The sequence below is a fragment of the Vidua macroura genome, chromosome 8 (assembly GCF_024509145.1).
Source record: "Vidua macroura isolate BioBank_ID:100142 chromosome 8, ASM2450914v1, whole genome shotgun sequence".
Classification (NCBI taxonomy): Eukaryota; Metazoa; Chordata; class Aves; order Passeriformes; family Viduidae; genus Vidua; species Vidua macroura.
The window spans coordinates 30,478,824-30,497,238 of NC_071578.1; the positions used below are offsets into that span (position 1 = coordinate 30,478,824).

Consider the following 18,415-nt stretch of genomic DNA (forward strand, 5'->3'; position numbering starts at 1 on the left):
ATGTTCTTTTACTGTGTGCTTGATACATTTACTTCTACTTAAAACCCAAGCCCAAGCTGTAGTATTACACAGCAGGTGATGTGACTGAAGGTCTCAGAGTTCTTAGGCTCACTTTGGTTTAGTTAGTAACTGCCTGAAGATAAACTACCTGAATGGTGTCTGTTCCTTCAGATAAGAGCTATTCTCATCCCAAAAGACAAAAAAAATCATTTGTTTTCTGTTCAGAAGTGAAAAAAATGTTTTTCTTGCAGGCATCTCAAAGTTTTTCCACAGTGGGTACTGCTTGAGAAAAGATGTGGTAGCTGCCAGCATTCAGAAGGTTGAGAAGATTTTGGAGTGGTTTGAAGGCCAGACACAGCTCAACTTCTACGCAAGCTCACTGCTGTTTGTCTATGAAGGTTCATGTCAAGCGACAACCATGCGGTTGAGTGATGTCACCTTGGCAGAGAAGAGAAAAGTACCCAAAGGCCTGTTATCAGGTGGAGATGTATTGGAGTATAATAATAATATTCATGTAATAAATTCGACAGAGAATGGAAAAATTGAAGCCTCTGTAGGTAAAGGCTTGTCTAAATTTTATGCACTTCACAAAAAGGCGTGCTCGAAGAGGCACCACAGTCAGCTCTCCCTAAAAGTTGAAAACTCAGAGCAAGACAATGTGTGGAAAACCAGCACATGCATTACACAGGAGCACCTGAATGGAAATGTTCTACCCCAACTGGAAAAAGTTTTCTATCACATGCCAGCAGAGACCAAGGAAAGTGCAAATGTCGAAGTCCGAATGATCGATTTTGCTCATGTGTTTCCCAGCAACACAAAGGATGAGGGCTATATTTATGGTCTGAAGAATCTCATCACAGTACTGCAAAATATTTTGGATAACTAAATTCTTTGCTATGTTTTTTATTGGGGGCCAATGATAAAGAGCAACAACATGAAGAATTTCTGCACTTGTAATGCTGTATAACTGGGTTTGTATTGTTCTATATTTTATTTGTCTTTGTACTTTTGGTAGAAAGGTTTAACTTTTTATAATTTCACTCAGGAAAAATATTGATAGTTAATTAGGAAGTGTGAAAGGATGAAGATACCTGAGATAAAGCAGGATAGTTAAATTAACAGAATGAAATGTATGTGGTTGGCTTAAATCCAAGGACTACCAGAAGCAAGGGTTATGTTAGTTCTTCTAATGACTTTAGCATAGATGACATTTTTGCCCATTTAGCCTTGACACTGAGCCACATCTCCATTAAGAGGTGTTTAGAAAATAGACTGAAAGTTGTAAGGTGCAGGATTGATGTCCTCAGTACTGCCCTTGTGTTTACTGTATTTGAATAACTGGAGTAACTCTGCTTGGAGAGAAATCCCATTCTGAGTCAGCAGTCTCACCTGAAGCCAGTGCATCCCAAAGTGCTTTTCTGTGTCATTGGACAATATTGTTGTTCTTTCAGCCCTTCCCCCTTCTTGGATGTTGTAGCTGATGTTCATCACACATGAGCTACCGTGTAATTTGTGTTGAGGTGCTAAGAAAATGCTGGAGTACAATATCATAACAGACTTAAACTGCACAACTTCTAGAGAAACCGTTTGTTCCTAAGAACAAGCGAAAGAAGGCAAATGCAAGATGTTCCAGGAACTGATTTGGTTTAGGAGATTATGTCAGTCTGTTAATGGAGTGTCTGATGCTGTGATTAAGGAAAATGTCTCACTCTGTTGTTCTCGTGGCCATTCTCCATCAACATTGCTTTAAAAAGCAAACCAGTAGAATGGGGAAACAAGTGTTTTGGGTGAGTGTGCAGAGCTCTGCTGGCTGTAAGCCACTTGCATTTTTGCAGTGAGTGTTTGATGCTTCAACTGCTGGGGAGCACTGACTGGAACCTCAAGCAATAGAAGGCAGAGGAGCCTCCTGCGAGATCATTCAGCCTTGGAGCCACCAGCTGTGCTACCACTTGTGCCAGTGGAGCTGTGGCTCTCCATCCTGGGCTGCTGACATGGCAAGTTTCTTTAATGACACACAGGCAAGCTGTGTAATTTGAAAGCTGTCCCATTTCCTTCCTTTTCACAAGAAAAAGTCAATGTTTGTATGGAATACTTGAGATCAGGATGATGTATCCAAAGCAGTTTTGGTTGTCTCTGCTGTGTAGGTGGCTGTGCTGCCATGCATATTACAATGAGCTGTATGAAAAGTGGGAATGGAGGAGTCCTGCCATCCCTAGAGCAAGATTTTAATGCTTAAAGCCTTTCCAGGCCGAAAATGTTGTCGAATGGATTTGGTCATTGGAAACATAAATCTTTTTCATGTGGACTTAGTGACCCTGTGGCCTTGCTGCTCTCTCTGTATGATGTTCTGCACTATGCACTCAGCTGTGTACACGTCTTGACAAGTTCTTCATTGGACATCTGTTTTCTACATGACAAAGAGATGCATACTTTTTCAAGCAACTACGCTGTTTTAAATAAAGCTGAATTTTTAGCTCTATTTGAGAACTTGGGTTAATTGGGTGAAACAGGGTATTACTATGTGTAGAATTACATGGTTTAAACTTTAGAACTCATATTGACCAATACATTCAATAATGAAACCAACCTTTTAGTAACATGATGTTTTAGAAGTATGGAAAAAGGGGCTTGCAAGAAGGGTGAGACCAGTGTGTTAAAAATTTTATGTGAAATACAGTGAAGTCTGAGGGGGAAAGTACCAGGAAGAGAGGAACTTTTTTCCTACCTGGTATTTCTCTTGCACCTTATAGTTAATATATTCCCAACTCCCTGTGAATTAATTTAAGCCATATTCTAGAAAGAGTTTGTGGTTTTGTTTGCTTTGTCACTGGTTTCTCTGTTATGATTTTATTGTTCTGTCCCTTAAATTGTTAACACTAGAATAGTCCAGACTGGTAGTGGCCTTGTATGATAAAGGTACAAGGTTTTATAGGAAAATATGGGCAAAAACATTTTAACATCATCATTTTTGTCCTCTCTAAGTCATCTCTTCTGGGTTTTAATCCACTTTGTACCAGAGAAATGAGGCATTTTCCTCAAGTCAGTTATTGGAAAATGATAAGTATGCACTTAACACCATGCACTCTCCTGTCTCTGCTTTAAGATAAGTGTCCTCAGTGTTTGAATGCTCTTTAAGTATTGATTGTTTTGTTGGCTATGGCAGTATTTGTAACATGCCTGGAATATTGTCAACCTGTCAGAATATTTTGAATTAAAAAAAAATTATCATGGTTTTTGTACCAGCAGTTATTATGAATGTATTTCTGATAATTTAAAATGTAGCCTGAGAAGTAACAGTATTTTTCATTGGAAATTGTGTAAATAAAGCTTATGTGGAGATGTTTGGGCACAGTACCAGCTGTGAGTTTGAGCCTGCAGAGGCCTTATACTCACACTTCTGTTCTTGCAGATTTTAGGCTCGGCGTGTCTTGTGTCTGAGCCAATTGTTTTCAGTTGCAGTTGGAAATGTATTACAGAAATCATTAAACAGAATATGTAATTAATCAGAAGATGAAGAGGGAGACAATGGGTCACTGAACTGATGCACTCTCAATGATTGATCTCCCTCCCTCTCAGCAATGCCCCTTTTGTTCTCTGGGCAGAGTATACAGGACAGGCAAACATTACATGGAAATCTTTACAGGAATGGTTACAAGGCTTGTAGGTGTTTATGTCCATAAAACAGTGGGTTGCTGCCCCAGACTAGTGTGGTGTAGCTGGGTGCTAGGCCTGCTGAGGAAACTGATGATTTTAAGCAATAAGAGTTGGGTTTAGCAGAGCCAACTCTCAAAGAGGAAGATCTCATGCAGCATTGTCACTCATGAACTCTGAGAATAGAGGCTTCTGCCTAGGTGGTGTGAGGACTGTGCTTAGAATTACCTAAGGAGAACTTGAGTTGTATAAAGTTTTATGGAAAGCATTTACAAATGTATTTTTGAATATTAGTGAAATTTGTTGCATAAATTGCATTGGAAGTTACTATGCCATTATTAAATACTTAAAATAATTTAATCAATTCGTTTTATGAACTGAAGTGGAGACTTTACTGGTAGTTGTGATTCTGATGAAACTTGCACTGTTTTGTTTTTTTCTACTGTAATGTATAACCAGGGTGTTCTTTTCCATAATCTCACCGTTTCATGGAGAACGTCTAAAAATACTGAGTAGATCAGGAAATCACTATTTTCCATTAATTTGATTAACAGAGTGCATATGTTTTTAAAATATTTCAGTGCATGTAATATTGTAAGTAATGTTAACATGCTACAGATCTAGAACCCCAGTAAAACTTCCTCACCTGCAGAGAGCTCTTGATGTGATCTCGATTGTGCAGAGTTTAAAATGGGCCTTCTCAGCTGTGAGAGCAGCAGTGGTGAAGGAATGGTATCACCTACGCTGGCCACGTCAGGTGTGCAGGAGTGTTCACATTATGAACCTAAAATCATTGCAGTGACTTGCTCCCGTCATGATCTGAAGCACAATCAAATGTAGGAAGATGCTGGAAGAGCGGAGACTTACATCCACACTTCCCGTTTAGCTGACCATCCTCCTAATTTCTTTCGGATATTTTTTCCCTACGTACAGTTTCCCCCCCAAGTGCCCTTGCCACAGGTGGCATCATGATGGAAATTTCTATTTCCTAAAAAGCTCATGCCCCATAAATCCTTTTGAAGTGCCGCTTCTGAAAAACACCGTGAGATGCCTCAAATGCTGTAGGAATCCACTCTCCCCTGAAAGAGCAGGAATGGTGGTGGTGGACAGGACGATCTGATGGGAGACTGGATCGTAGGCTTTGAGTGAGTTCTTTACTCGGGAGTTGCAGAGGATGTTCTGGGGGCAATGTGAGTGACAGCTGAACTGTGTGGAGTTTCCCTTCCCTCACTGCGGCTCAGGAGGAGGTTTGGGTTTAAGGAGGTGGTACAGCAGAGAGCACTGAGAGTTCCTAAGGAGACCTGAGCAGGAGACCTGGGTCTGTGCTGTAGCACAGAGAATGGCTGCAGGTAAGATCCAAAGGCTGCAGATCTCCAGGTGGCCCACAGAGAGAATGTGTTGTACTTACTCATTGGGTTAAAAAGGATGTTATCTGGGAAGTATCATCACCATAGCCACGATTTTGGCTGTTTTTCATGTTCACAGCAATCTGTAAATGGAAGCTGCAGTAGAAAATTGTCATCCAAAGGGCAAATATGTTTGAAAGGGGAAAATAAGGAAACTGAGGGTTGTGCCACAGAAAACATGTTTCAGTAAATATCTTTTACTCTGGTCTTGTTTAGTGGAGATAGGCCTTGTGGATTTGGGGTTTGTTACATGACATTTACTAGCAAAGTCAGAACAAAGGTACTTCAAAACACCTTAGTTTGAATTGTGGACATTGGTTCAAGTAGTTATTTTATTTCATAGGTCACTTTTTAAAAAAGAAAGTAGCATCCAAACACGTGTTGCACCTGACTAAATGAAACTACAGTGCACAAACGCACTTTAATCTTCTGGGAACTGTACTGGAACATAGATGAAACCATGTGAAACTGCACCTGATGCTGTGTTGTTAATTGTTTTTGAGATTTAAAGTTCTACAGTCATTATGTTGATGAATTAATGTGTCTAGTCTAGTCTCAGTTTCTTTGATCCAAGTGTCTAAAGCTGCCTCTCAATCTCCTCTGATCTGTATGTGTTTGTAATTTCATTTGCTATTTTCTGACATTCTTGGACCACAGGGAGTATTGTTAATATTACCCGTGTTTATTTTATAGAACATTGTACTGTGCTATCTATCAACTTTTGTAACTTAATTCTTAGTGATATTTAGGGTCATTCTAATAGCTGTATGTTTGGCAAATTATTAAAAATTTCTGCAAGTGACTTGCAAGTATAATTGGTTTATTTTAAATATAAGAAGATTGTTGAGAAAATGTTTGCTTGACTATTACCTGCACAGATGATGAATCCTTTTTTTCTGTGCCCTCTGTAATGGGTTTCCCTTGGATTTACCAGGTTTGCTTTACCACCATATTTTTGTCACAGCATCCTTTGCCATTTTTTTTGGGAATATCTGCTGGGTATACAAGAATTATCTCTATAAAATAAAAAAAGAAATTCCACAATCCTTTAAGCTCATCCTGGAAAACCCTTAACAGCACCACAAGATGCTGTATATATCATTGATTACATGTCCTTTTGCATCCAACATCAGGTCCCAAATTCCAAAAGCATGCAGGAACAGGCTTAGTGCTTAATGTTTAGGTTGGTTTGGAGGGGGGATTATGTTGGAAATTTTTTTCTTTTTTTTTTTTTTAATGTTGTCTTGCTTGTCTACGAAAATGCTTTCTATATGTGTTCAGTAGTCTTAAGTGCTATCCCACGGCTCTGTGCAGCCTTCCTTCCCATGGTCCAGAATTGGAAGAAATGATGGGGTGAGGCTGTAACTGGCAAAATCCACAGTATTGTGAGGATTTAGGGGTTTTTGTGTTTTGAATTTAAACATGAATAATGGTTATGCACTGAAGAATCTTGTAAAGAAATCCCCATTTCCTTGTTTAAAACGAAGAGGGAATCACACTCCTTGGTTGCATGCTCACATCACTTGTCAGGGGTATTGGCTGGCTGGGGTTACTGTCTCTGATCTCTCCTTCCCTTCACACACATGTGTGTTTGAACAGCTGCACAGTGAAATATCTCAGGGAGCTGATGCAGCTGAGAGCCAACTGCCTTCGACTAAGAAAATGCCATGTGGGGAGATGTGGAGAGGAGCTGGGGAACTGCACAGAGCCCCCACACAGGGACATCCCATCGAAGATGCGTAGGCACAGAGTTTGTGGTAATTGGGAGTGGGGCTGGGGCTGAGCCTCATCCCTAATTGGCCACAGCTGTGCAGGACAGGTGAGTGACACTGAAGGTGATGAACCATGGAGTGCCCAGGTGCACTGACCAATCCCAAAGGGAACAGAGGGCTCACAGGTGCAGTGCATCAACGTGAGGGGATAAAAGGCTGGGCTGAAGAACAAGGAAGAGCAGATGCTTGCAGCCTTCTGATGAGGTAAGGTGTTACTCTGTGTGGGGGAATGCTTAAAGTCTTCTGAAATTGTATGGTGATACTCTGTATTGTGTCTGTCTCAACTGTGACATGTGCTGTGATGAGGATGGACATGGAGTTGAGGCTCTCAGGACATGGCCCTGGGTGATAACCAAACCTACTCTTCCCTCAGTGCAGGGACCTACTCTTGAGTCTCTGCTAGCATAGCTCTTAGGTTTGTGTTCCACTGCCTCTCTGCATGGTGTGATTGATGCCTGGCAGATGCCAAATATTACAGTCCCACCTGACACTTAAATTACTGATTTTCTGCTCTTCTGGCTCCCTCAATTTGGCTTGTTTTTAGGGAGAGAAGTGCTTCCTATGTGTGGAGGAAAGACTGGGGTTGTGGGAGGGGAATGGGTGTTAAAGAATCCTTTCAGTGCAGGTAGGTCGAGGGGAGCTGTAGGTTGAGCTCTGGGGGAGCCTGGGGCCAGAGGCTGTGACCTGCTGACCCTCTGTGTAATGAGGGGCCTGGGGACCAGTGGCCCTGCCAGGGGACTGGACACTCGGAGACACAGCAGGAGCAGAGAACCCCAGACTTCTGTGCTCAGACTGTGAGGGGATAAAAGCCAAAGGGTTCCTTTTTTGGGGTGCCTCCTTGAAGGAACCAGCTGGAATTGTTATTTAGTTATTTGAGTCATTGCACCAAGATTAAATTATTTTGAGACTTTGAATGTCTGAGACTCTGCCATGGAAAACCTGGATCCAAGCCCATAAGGACACCCAGTGTGAGTGTGAGGTGCAGCTGTGAAGGGGCTTTGGTCTAGCTCAGGTGGTGCAAGAGTGACAGTCAGACTGGTCCTGGATGCTCAGACAGGGAAGTTTCCTTAGCAATGAAGTGTCTAGAGAGCCATTTAAAAGTCTCACCTTTAATATCATACATTTATCTTATCTCCTGTTGCTGCTCTGCTGTTTTTGCTTTTACTTTTCAGCCTTCTTGTCATCCACAAATGTAGACTTCCTCTAAATGGAACTGTAGTTTGTGATTTAGGCCAGCACAAGATCTGAGGGTAAATATAATCTAGAATAAGAACTGTAGAATACCTGTCATATACACATTTTCCTCTGGCCATTTCTACACTTTCTTTGACCTTGAACAGAGCAAATAAATCCACCTGTGTGTTGTGCAGTATATCTGAAGGGCAGCCAATTGCCTGTTGCCCTGGATGGCAGTAAAGGATTGGTGTCAGTGCACACTTTTGGTTGATAAAGCATAAGGGGGAACTGAGTTCAGCCCATTTTTTCACAGCTATATAAACTTCAATGTGGCTGGCAATAAAAACTTGATTTTGTAGCAGTTTCAGTAGATATAAATTGGGCCCACAGATGGGAAGCTGTCAAACAGGTACCATGCCCAAGTACTAATTTTGCAAAATTACTTCTCAAAAGAAAGAAATAAATCAGGAATAGCTACAAAGAAAATGCTCCAATGCAGCTCTTCCTCTGAACTTCCCCTCAGTCAGGACTCCTACAGAATTCAGCCCACAGACTGGAACCACACATTGTCATTTAATCAGCTGGAACTCACAGCTTCTTCTTACCTGCCTGGAAGCTTTTTGGGTCCATTTTAAACATTGGTACCCCAACATTTGGAACAAGGAGGCTGCAAGTCTCTCCCCTGGAATGGTGATGTCTTGCTGGAGGCTGATAACCAGCCAGGCTTTGTCACAGCTCAGCTTCCACATCCACTTGCTTGGGGCATGACCAGAAGCACCAGTGTATCAACACTATTAAAAATCTGCCTGGAGAAGTAAAATGATGAATTGTTTGATTTTTCAAAGGCTAGTGTGCCTCTAGGAAAATAGCAGAGACACAGGAGTCCTGAGTATGCCCTTGATTTGCACTTCTTTTTTGAGTATTTTTTAATTTTAAAGGATTCCATCTTGCCTGGTACCTGTGCAAAAGCAGCTGTGCTGTGTTACAGCAGTCAGCAGGATAGCCAGGAAAGCCTGAGAAGTGAACCAGGAGGTATTTATAATGAAAACTTTATTGCCACCAGGAAAGGAAGGTTCCACTTTTAATCCTCAATTACATTAGCTTTGCTTAAGTTAAAATACCTACATAGAACCCAAGGCAGAATGGACAATCAGTTAAAGGGCAGGGAGAGAGAACCAGGCTGAAGAGGAGGAATTAATTTGCAGGAAACTGGGCATTCTCCCTTAAAGAAAAGTGCATTGAAATAAAAAGTTTAACAAAAAAGAAGAATTTCTACATAGCAATATAGCACACCAGCATAACAGTGTAGTAACAGAAATTCTGGTCCTATTTTGGCTCAATGCCTCTCAGCTTGTCTCCTTCCAGCATTTCCAGTGAACCTCTTGAGATTTTTTTCTTGCTTCAGTTTTTTTTTTTCTTCGCCCCCCCCCCCCCCTTTCCCTGTCTTCCTTTCAGCAGGAGCTAAATTCACCACCAACAGACACTGTTGAATTCTACCACTGGCCACTGACACATTCTTTCCAAACATGTTAACAGCTATTCAGGCTTGTGCAGCCCTAAACATGGGAAATATATCATGCAGCTCTCTTAAACACAGAGAAGAACTGGGGGCTTTGGGCCAGCACTATCTTCTGCATTCTTCCTGCCTGCCAGAGTGGTGGGAAGGCCTTGGAGCCTCCCAGGTTCTCTTGCACTGCTGCTAGTGGTGATTTCCCCCCCCCCCACCCCGCTCAGATGCATGAGCTGGGCTCTGCGTCTTTCAGGAGCCTTTTGAAAATGCTGTGTATTTGTGTTTCAGCTATGGGATGTCTTCAGGTGAGATATCTTAAAATCAGTGTTCCAATCATCTGGGGAGGAAAGGACAACACTTGTCAGTCCTTTGTACAGCATTTAAGTTAAAGTGGAGATTTACCTAAATAAGGCTAAAATTTTGGCTTGTCAATAGTCAGAGTATTTAGTGGAGTTCCCATGGTGCTAGACATACTCTGTGTGTTGTGGACAAACAGGTGAGGACAAAGGGAGTTTGCTGAGTGGGCTGCTGAAAACCTCCCCGAGTAGACAACAATATTATACATAAAAACTGCTGAAAACCTCCCTGAATTTCTCTCCCCTGATGGAAGATCTACAGCTATTTTCTTTGGAGGCAGCAGCTGAGATACTGCCAACAATAAGGAGAGCTGCTCTGCCTCAATAAATGCTGGAGACAGTGCATTAAACCTGACTAAGACAGGTCTGCTACTGCTTATCTGTTGGCTTTATAAATGTCTATTAGAGAAACTAATCTATACATCTTTACCAGATGTGCCAAAGTAATAGAGCTCTTCTATCAGGAGATATGAATAAATATTCTTTGGACTAATTATTAATTACTACTAATACACAGGAGCACTTTGCCAGGGGCACATGTTTACTGCAATGTGTGACTGACAGATATTAGTAAGGTGCTTTAGTCCCAGCAGTGAAAGTCTAGGGCAGTGGGAGTCTTACTGTCACAGTGGCTGGGAATGGCTGGGAAAATTTCTTCTTCCTGTTCAAAATTTGAGGGAGTTACTCACAGCTCCACCAGCACTTACAGCAGTGTTTCCAAACTGGCTCCAGCAGCAGAAACTCTGGAGGGAGCTGTAAGCTCAGTGTTTCAGCACAAGCTGCTGCTTTTTATTTTTTTTTTCCCTCTCAGCCAAAATGAAACTTTAAAGAGGTGGCATGTTGGACATTTGAAGGGAAATAGATTTTTGAGTGATCAAAAATGAAATAGTTTTACTTAGCCCTTCACCTATAAGTTTCAAATGCAGTTACTGAGGTCTCAACTCAGTCTTCACCTGTGCCTTTGCTGGTCAAGCTTTAGTGGTTTTCATCAGTGTATGAGACCACCTCTGTTTTCTGTGCAGGGTATCAGTTTCTTCTGGAACAGAGAAAAAAGGGGATTGTAAAAACTACAAAATATAGACAGTGGGTGTGGGTGGTGGTTTTTTTTGGTTTTTTTTTTTTTTTTTTTTTTTTGGTTTTTTTTTTTTTTTTTTTTTACGTTTTTTGGTAATGGATTGTCATGGCATTTGAGTACTACTGGTGTTTTAGAGATGGTGATTAGGGGAGGGGATGGTTAAATTTAAAACCTGAGATGTTAAAACCAAAACTTACCAAAGTTAGCACTTAGTTACCTGTGCAGAGCTTTGCAATGCTTATTAACTATGTATTGGGAGGCTTATTTTTTGTTGATGATGGGAAAATTACTGCTGAGAAGTTACCAATCTCAGAGGGACTAAAACTCACTGAAAAAAAGACTTTTCAGAGGCTGACCTGGAGGCTGCAGAGCTCTCCTTTTGCATGAGGGTTGTTCCCAGCCCTGGGGGCCGCTGCCTCTGTGTGCTGGTGATAGGAAATAGGAAAGATGTGTGCTTATGTCTTCACAAACAATTCCGTGGGTGTTAATGTCTTTGAAATGTGTCTTAATGTTTGTACCAACTTCAAGCCAGAGGTTTGTTACAGAACCCAGACAGTCTGACTCCAGAACAGACAAACGGGCCCTCGCAAGCCTGAGTTTCTGAACTTTGGGGGAAATGACAGGTTCAAGAGGGAATATGTGCTAGGCGGTTCGGGAAGGCTGTACCTTCCTAGCCGCTCAGTCGGTGGGGAAAGGAAGAGGGCAACGTGCAGCCGAGAGTTCAGGGTAAGAGGGGCTGTGTCCTTCCAAACCTCGAGTGTCGCCTTTATGCACACTGGTGTGATTTTCCGTACACCTGCAACTTTGTTCGAATGAAGGGAGAGAGTGCACCGCGGCTCACGCCCGCAGGGTTTCCTCTCTCGAGGTTTCTGTCATTTCCCCCAGAGTTCAGAAACTCGGGCTTGTGCCGACCCATTTGTCCGTTTCAGGAGTCACCGTCCGGGTTCTGTAACAAACCTGTGGCTTGAAGTTTGTACAGACATTCAGATGCGTTTCCAAGATGCTGGCACCCGTGCCCTCACCCACGGAACAGTTTGTAAAGCCACTCGCACACATCTCGGCTCCCGGGTGAGCCAGGCCGTGCTTTGGGCCCCGCCGCTGCCCGCGTGCGTGTGGGAGGCGGCTGGGGCTGGGCTGACCGAAACCCCCGCAGCCACTCCGGTGCGCAGGGCACGTACCGCCGGCCGGGAGGTGAATTTGAAGCTAGCCAGTGTTCAGGTCTCTGCCTGCACCACAGCCTTGGAGCCTGGCTCACGGAGAGTTTGTTTTAGCCCTTGGAGCCCCGCTCATGGGGCGTTTGTTTTCCCCTAGGCTGAGGGGAGCTGCAGGCTGTCTCTGAGGACACATATGGGGTTTTGGGGGGGGGGGCAGAACTCCCTTGTGTTGCTTGTTTTGAAAGTGCAAAAAAGGTAGAGCCTGGAGCTTATCACATCAGCGTCCTGCTGGATACTGCCTTCATCTGAGCTGGGATCTACTTTGAAGTCCCGGAGTGAAATCCTGTCCCAGTGCTGCCAGCGGGATGATGATGCGGTCCAGTCGGGTAAGATGAGGGCTCAAATCCTGTGGGCACACAGTTTGTGGTAATTGGGAGTGGGGCTGTGGCTGAGCCTTGTCCCCAATGGGCTACAGCTGTGAGAAGCAGGTGAACAGTATTGAAAGTGTGAAAATCAAGGTTCACTTTCCTGGTAAAATTTAAAAAGTTTAATAAAAAGACAGGAGGAGAGAGAAATAAAGCAAGGGGTTAAAAATGGCCGGGTGCATCTTTGCACTCATCCCCTTAAATACCTTTTCCTTATGCCTGTTGCATATTCATAGAGCCTTATGCATAATAAATCTTTCCCCAAACTAGTTTACATGTTCCAAGAATTGTTCAGCATATCTCCTTGGATCTGCCTTTTCAGAGCATGCAAATTCCTTGGTCGTGGTTTTAGTCCATTCTTGCCACCTCCAGTTTTTGAGCCTTGGTCCACACTGTCTTCAGACAATGAGTGCTGATAGTTGGCAGATCTGTAGCAGGTGTCCTCTTCATATGTTCATTGGATGTTCTCCCATCCAAGCAGGCATTTTAGCACAAGCATACTTATATCAGCTATTTCACTACCATGTCTAAGCTTAATTAACAAGAGAAATAAAAGCTATATCTTTATAACAAAGTTACTTTATCACTACACGTATAATATCCATTTTAATATTTGCGGAAAGCCAATATTATAATATGTATCTATCACAAAAGCAATGAGCCATGGAGTGCCCAGGTGCACTGATCAATCCCAAAGGGAACAGAGGGTGCACAGGTGCAATGCAGGAACAATGAGGGGAATGAAAAGATTGGGCTAAAGAACAAGAAGGGCAGATACTTGCAGCCTTTTGAAGTGGTATGTGGCTTATGCTGTGACAAAATCCTGGCTTTGATCCGGCAGGGTTTGCCTGCACTTTGTCACTTCCTTCCTGGCTGTTCCTGTAGGAACCTGTAGAGGAAGGTCAAGCACAGGCCAAATTAGGGTTCAGTACTTTGAGCAAGGTGCTGCCTGCTTTTATGCTGAAACAATGTCAGGTGAGACAACATCTTGTAGAAGCAAGGATTTCCATATACTGGTGGTACTGCAGCTCCTTTGTAGTGCATGACTGTGAAATGATGTTTCTGGTCTCTGCCAAAATGGGAAAAGTCCTGACTAGTAAAGTTTTATTTTAGTGTTGTCTCAATGTGCATTCTCTTTTTGGATTAGAAAGAAATAGGTGCTTCTGCAGTGCACGTTCAATGCTGACAAGCTGTGGTGTAGCACTAGATGTCAGTAAAGCTTTGCCAGTGCCTGTGTCAGTCCTTGCAGGTTTTATTTGCTGCTGGCTTTTGGCACGTGATGCTCTTTCCTTATTCCATATTTTCAAGAATAAATACATACAAATAGACTGTCCTTCAAAACTAGATTTTCTCTTACTTTGCTGTCCTTGGCGAATAACTATCTTAGGTCACCATCTTTCAAACGTAACATGTTTTCTCACATTTCCCTAGATCATGCATGGGCTATTTAGTTCTCACTGTATAAAATTTGCATCTGGGCTTGTAACTTGGCAAATAGCACTCTTGTTACAAGTGCTCATTAAAATGCACATGTGAAAGTTTCCAAAGTGATTCAAACACTATCAAAGAACTTTTTATTTGTAAAAAAGTGCCCTACTGTTGATTTGGTAATGTAATAGTTATTAGTGGTTTTGGTTGAATTATTACTGGAGTATAGTAAGTAAGAGTTGAAACTATTAGTTTTTGTTATAGTTGATTGGAATAATAGTTGGAAGAACTGAAAATTTAAGAATTATGGTTTTGCTTCTGTTTATAATTGAAGTGTTTTTGTTGTGAAGTATTAGTTACTCTTGTGGGCATAAACTTATGATAAACATTTTTTGAAAGGTATATTAATTTAGAAGTTGTTAGTTTATATTGCATTTTTGGGGATAAAAAGTTGGAGTTGTTTGGGAGATGATTGGTGATTTTATAAATTGTACTTGGTTTGGGTTTGAGGTTTTTTGTGATCGAGTTATTTGTTTTGTTATGTAACGGTGTTGTGTTTTTTTTTTTTGAAGTTTCTTGATAGAGGTTTCTCATTTATGTTAAATTTGGAGTGATAGTGATTAGTATATGTCCCTTTTTTTATTGAGGGTAAATATTAGGTAGTTTTGTATTTTTTTGTTTCGTAATATTTTAATGACTAAGTTATTTATAGTTAAAATATGTTTTTTTTAATAGATTTTACTTGTAAAGTAATGAGGGTTTTTAAAATAATTTTTGTGTTTTGATAGTTTTTTGGATTTATTTTTTAACGAATTTTGGGATTTCTTAAGGTTGTTTTCTTATTGTATTGTTTGTATAGTTGTGATATGTTGTGGAGTATTTAGTTTATTGTAAGTAGAGAGTATTTATGGTATTGTTGGTGGTTAGTTTGGTATAGTTGAAATGATTTTTATATTTATTGTTTGTATTTGAAAAGGTGAGGTTTTTAATTAAATGAGGATGTGTTATTTTATTAGGATAGTGTTTTTGAGCTGTTTGTGTTAAGTGATTTAAAAAGGTACTAAAAGGCTTCGTTTTGGTTTCTTGAATTAGAGAATAGGAATTTTTATGAGTTTTTGTAGGTTGTTTAGTTAAAATAGTTTTGTGTGTTGTATTTTTAATATTTTTTATTGTTTTAGGCAGGGATTTAGTTTGGTTTTTAGTTTTATCATTTGGAGGCTCTCTAGTTAATTGACTGTTAGTTGGGTATGAGGACTTTTGGTATGGTTTTTTATTAATTTGTTAAGATGTTATTTTAAATTTTATAGAATATATTGTGAGTTTGTTAAAATCATGTATGAAATATTATGGTAGTTTGAGAGTGTTAGGTTATAAGAGTCATATATATTTCTTATTAATTAAAATATGGGGAGTTCAAGTTGTTTTTAATAGTTTTTTTAACTCTTTAATATTATAATGTGATATAGGTTTTTACTGAGGATAAGTATTATTTTTCTTATTTAACTGGTATAGTAAAGAGTTCTCTGAATTAAAATCTTTATCGTGTATGAGTTTACATCTAGTCTTAGTTTAATTAGTCTTTTTGAATTATTTTCTGAGACAGAAGTAGGAGGAATTGAATTCGGTTCTTGTTTTGTGTTTATGGGGCTAGGATGTGATGAGTTAAACTCTTTTGAGCTAGAATTTGTTTCTTGTTCAATTTCTATATCTATAAGTTTGTAAATTATGGGGTTTTTCTTACTTTGGTAGATAATATCTTTTTTGAAATGTTAATAGAATAATTTCTCTCTTTTTTGTTAACAGAGTTCTCTCTTTTTTCTTTGTAAGGTAGGGATGCAAGATGGCCAGGCGAGGTGGGGATGGTAGCGGTGTTTGTAGGCTGAGAAAACAGGGGGAGCAGTGAGGATACCATGGTTCTGTTTGAGGTTTTAGGGTTTCTGGTTAGGACTGAAGGGGAGGGAGGTTTTGGGATACAGCTCAGGATGTGGAAGGTTTTGTGAATATGACTGAGGAAGTAGAGAGGCTGGTAGGTTGTTTAAATATGTTAACCAAAGAGTACACAGGGAGTGGCCTGGTGGTGGTATTATTTCTGTTTATGGTAAAAGCATTGTAGGGTTTGAGTTTAACTAGGTCTTATAGAGGGGAGGTGCACACAGAAGTATTATCTATAGTTGTATAGATAGTTATATACTGCTTTTGAACTCAAGATAGCAAATTCTTTAGTTCTTGTTTTGAAACATTATAAGAAGTAGATCTGATCAGAGCATTAAGGCTTTTATAAACGTCTCCGGGTTGTTTGGACATCTTGTGCCTGACGATGTCCCCCAAAGCCCACCTGATGTTGTGCAATAGGAGATAATATTGGTCTCTCTCTGAGTTGAGCCAGTGATGCAGGCAGAAATCTCGACTGCTTCTTCCTTGTAGAAGAACTAATTCCTTAGGGTCCTGCTTCCTCTTAGTAGCACTGAACAAAAAAAGTACTTTGAGGCCTTCTAACTGCTTGACAGATAGTTATTGCTTCCTCACAACAGAAGCACCATTTTGTTAATTTTTTCAACTTTTACAGAAACAGGGTAACTGCAAAGTGTTTTAGAAGATTTTATTGTATTATTAGTCTCAATGAATAGTGAGACACAAGGAATATAAAACTTAGCATTATTCCATCAGAAACGAACCTATTTCCTAGTTACAATACCTTACAAATGTTTTTCAACCTATTAACTTTTACCACACAATACTACTATTACTTCTAACACCAATCACCTATATTTTTCCCCCATGTAGTCCTATTACAATACATCTTTCACGGTTTTAATTCTCTAAGATATCTAATCTTTTTTAAAAAGCTGTATTTTAAAATGTGCTAAAACTTATTTCTGATTCAATCTCTCTCTCAACAATATCATCTCTATTCCATAACCTTAAGTCAACACACTTTATCTCAATGTTTACCTACAAATGTACAAGACTACATGAACTTTCTGTCAAATTTAAAAGAATTCTTTACAAATCTATTTCTCACATCTAGGTCTAAAAACTCTGGTTTAGCTGCTTGCCTTTGTTAAACTTACACTAGACCACTGCCAGCAAGGTGCTTTAATTTATCACACTTCAGGAAAGCGAACATAAAAAGGTGATGGCTTAGTTGCTTGAAAGACAGATTTTTATGCTAAAAATTTCTATAAAGCAGAAAGTACATTTTCCTGGTGATCCTCAACTGTTTCCTGGTTCCTAATTCTTAGTAAAAAAAATACTATGGCTAATGTTGTGACAGAAGCTGGATAATACAGCCACTTCCCAGTCTCTGCAAGTGTTCAAGGCCAGATTGGTCAGGGCTTAGAGCAGCCTGGTTTGGAAGGTGCTCCTGCCCATGGCAGGGGAGTTGGAATGGCATGGTGTTTAAGTTCTCTCCCAACCCAAACCATTCTGGGATTCTATGATTCATGCTTCTTTTTTTCTAAGAAATATTTAATAGGTTAACATCAAATTTCTGAGCTCAAACTTCTGTTATTGGAAGAGCTTCTGGAGATTGTGGTTGTTTCTCAGAGATATGCTGTTATAAAATTTCAACCTGTGTCAAAAAGTTATGCTGTCTGACTTCAGAACGGAGTTTAAATTGTGTGTGTGTTTAATGTTTAGTCTTGTTTTCTTCCCTCAAAGTCACTGTAGCCTCTCTGGACAGTTGCTGCCCATGAATGGTTGGATGTTGGGCAGGGTTCTCATCCCAGCTGCACCTCTTAGACACAGCACTTTGACAGTGTGGGGAAGAGAGATGTAAACTTATGAAAAAAAGGAAGTTGTATAGAGGGAATTAGCTTAAGCTCATCAAATACACCAGTCTGTGATTGAGATTTCTGCTCAGTCACAGACTGACATTTTGAAAAATTCTGATTTTCCCTATACACCAAGGGCACTAATCTTTACAATAATCTGTGCATGCATTTGATTTAATGAGATGGAAGGGCTTTCTTAATTTCTCCTAATACAAAAGCTGGGAATGTAACATGAAATAGATGGCAGGTTTGGGGCAAAGCATGTCTTCTACATGAAGTTCAGTGAAACTGGAGAGTCTGTTCATGCTGGGGGCCGTAAAAGTTTTTCTGCTGGAAAAGGGAATAAAAATTGATGTTAAAGATAGATCAGGGTCAAGAAATCCAGGTACTGCTGATCTATGGAGCAGGGGATGGTGTGCAAAAGCCTTAGCAGAGACTGTATGTGGGGAGAAGCAGATGCTTGTCTGGTTATGGAGGGGTATCACGCCTGGGACATCAGGCAGCAGGTCCCTCTGTTGCTACCACCAGTCTTGCTTTCCATCTTTATGTAGAGAAACAATCAAGGTTTTGTGAGAATAAGTATCTGGGAAGATATTTCTGTTGGGAAAAACACTTCTATGATAGAAATAATCTTTAAAATGCACAAAGAAGCTGTAGAGGATGTGATGGAGGTGACACTCTTTGGTGCC

At 40.5% G+C, this 18,415-nt stretch overlaps 1 protein-coding gene across 1 annotated transcript in view; it reads left to right on the top strand.

Annotated features, from left to right (window-relative positions):
* Window positions 1–5,859, top strand: part of IPMK (inositol polyphosphate multikinase) — a 39,120-nt gene extending 33,261 nt beyond the window's left edge. The window contains exon 6 of the mRNA XM_053983498.1: window positions 252–5,859. Coding sequence (XP_053839473.1) covers window positions 252–886 — 635 coding nt within the window. The 3' untranslated portion in view covers window positions 887–5,859. The remainder of the gene's footprint in view (window positions 1–251) is intronic.
* The last annotated feature ends 12,556 nt before the right edge of the window (window positions 5,860–18,415 follow it).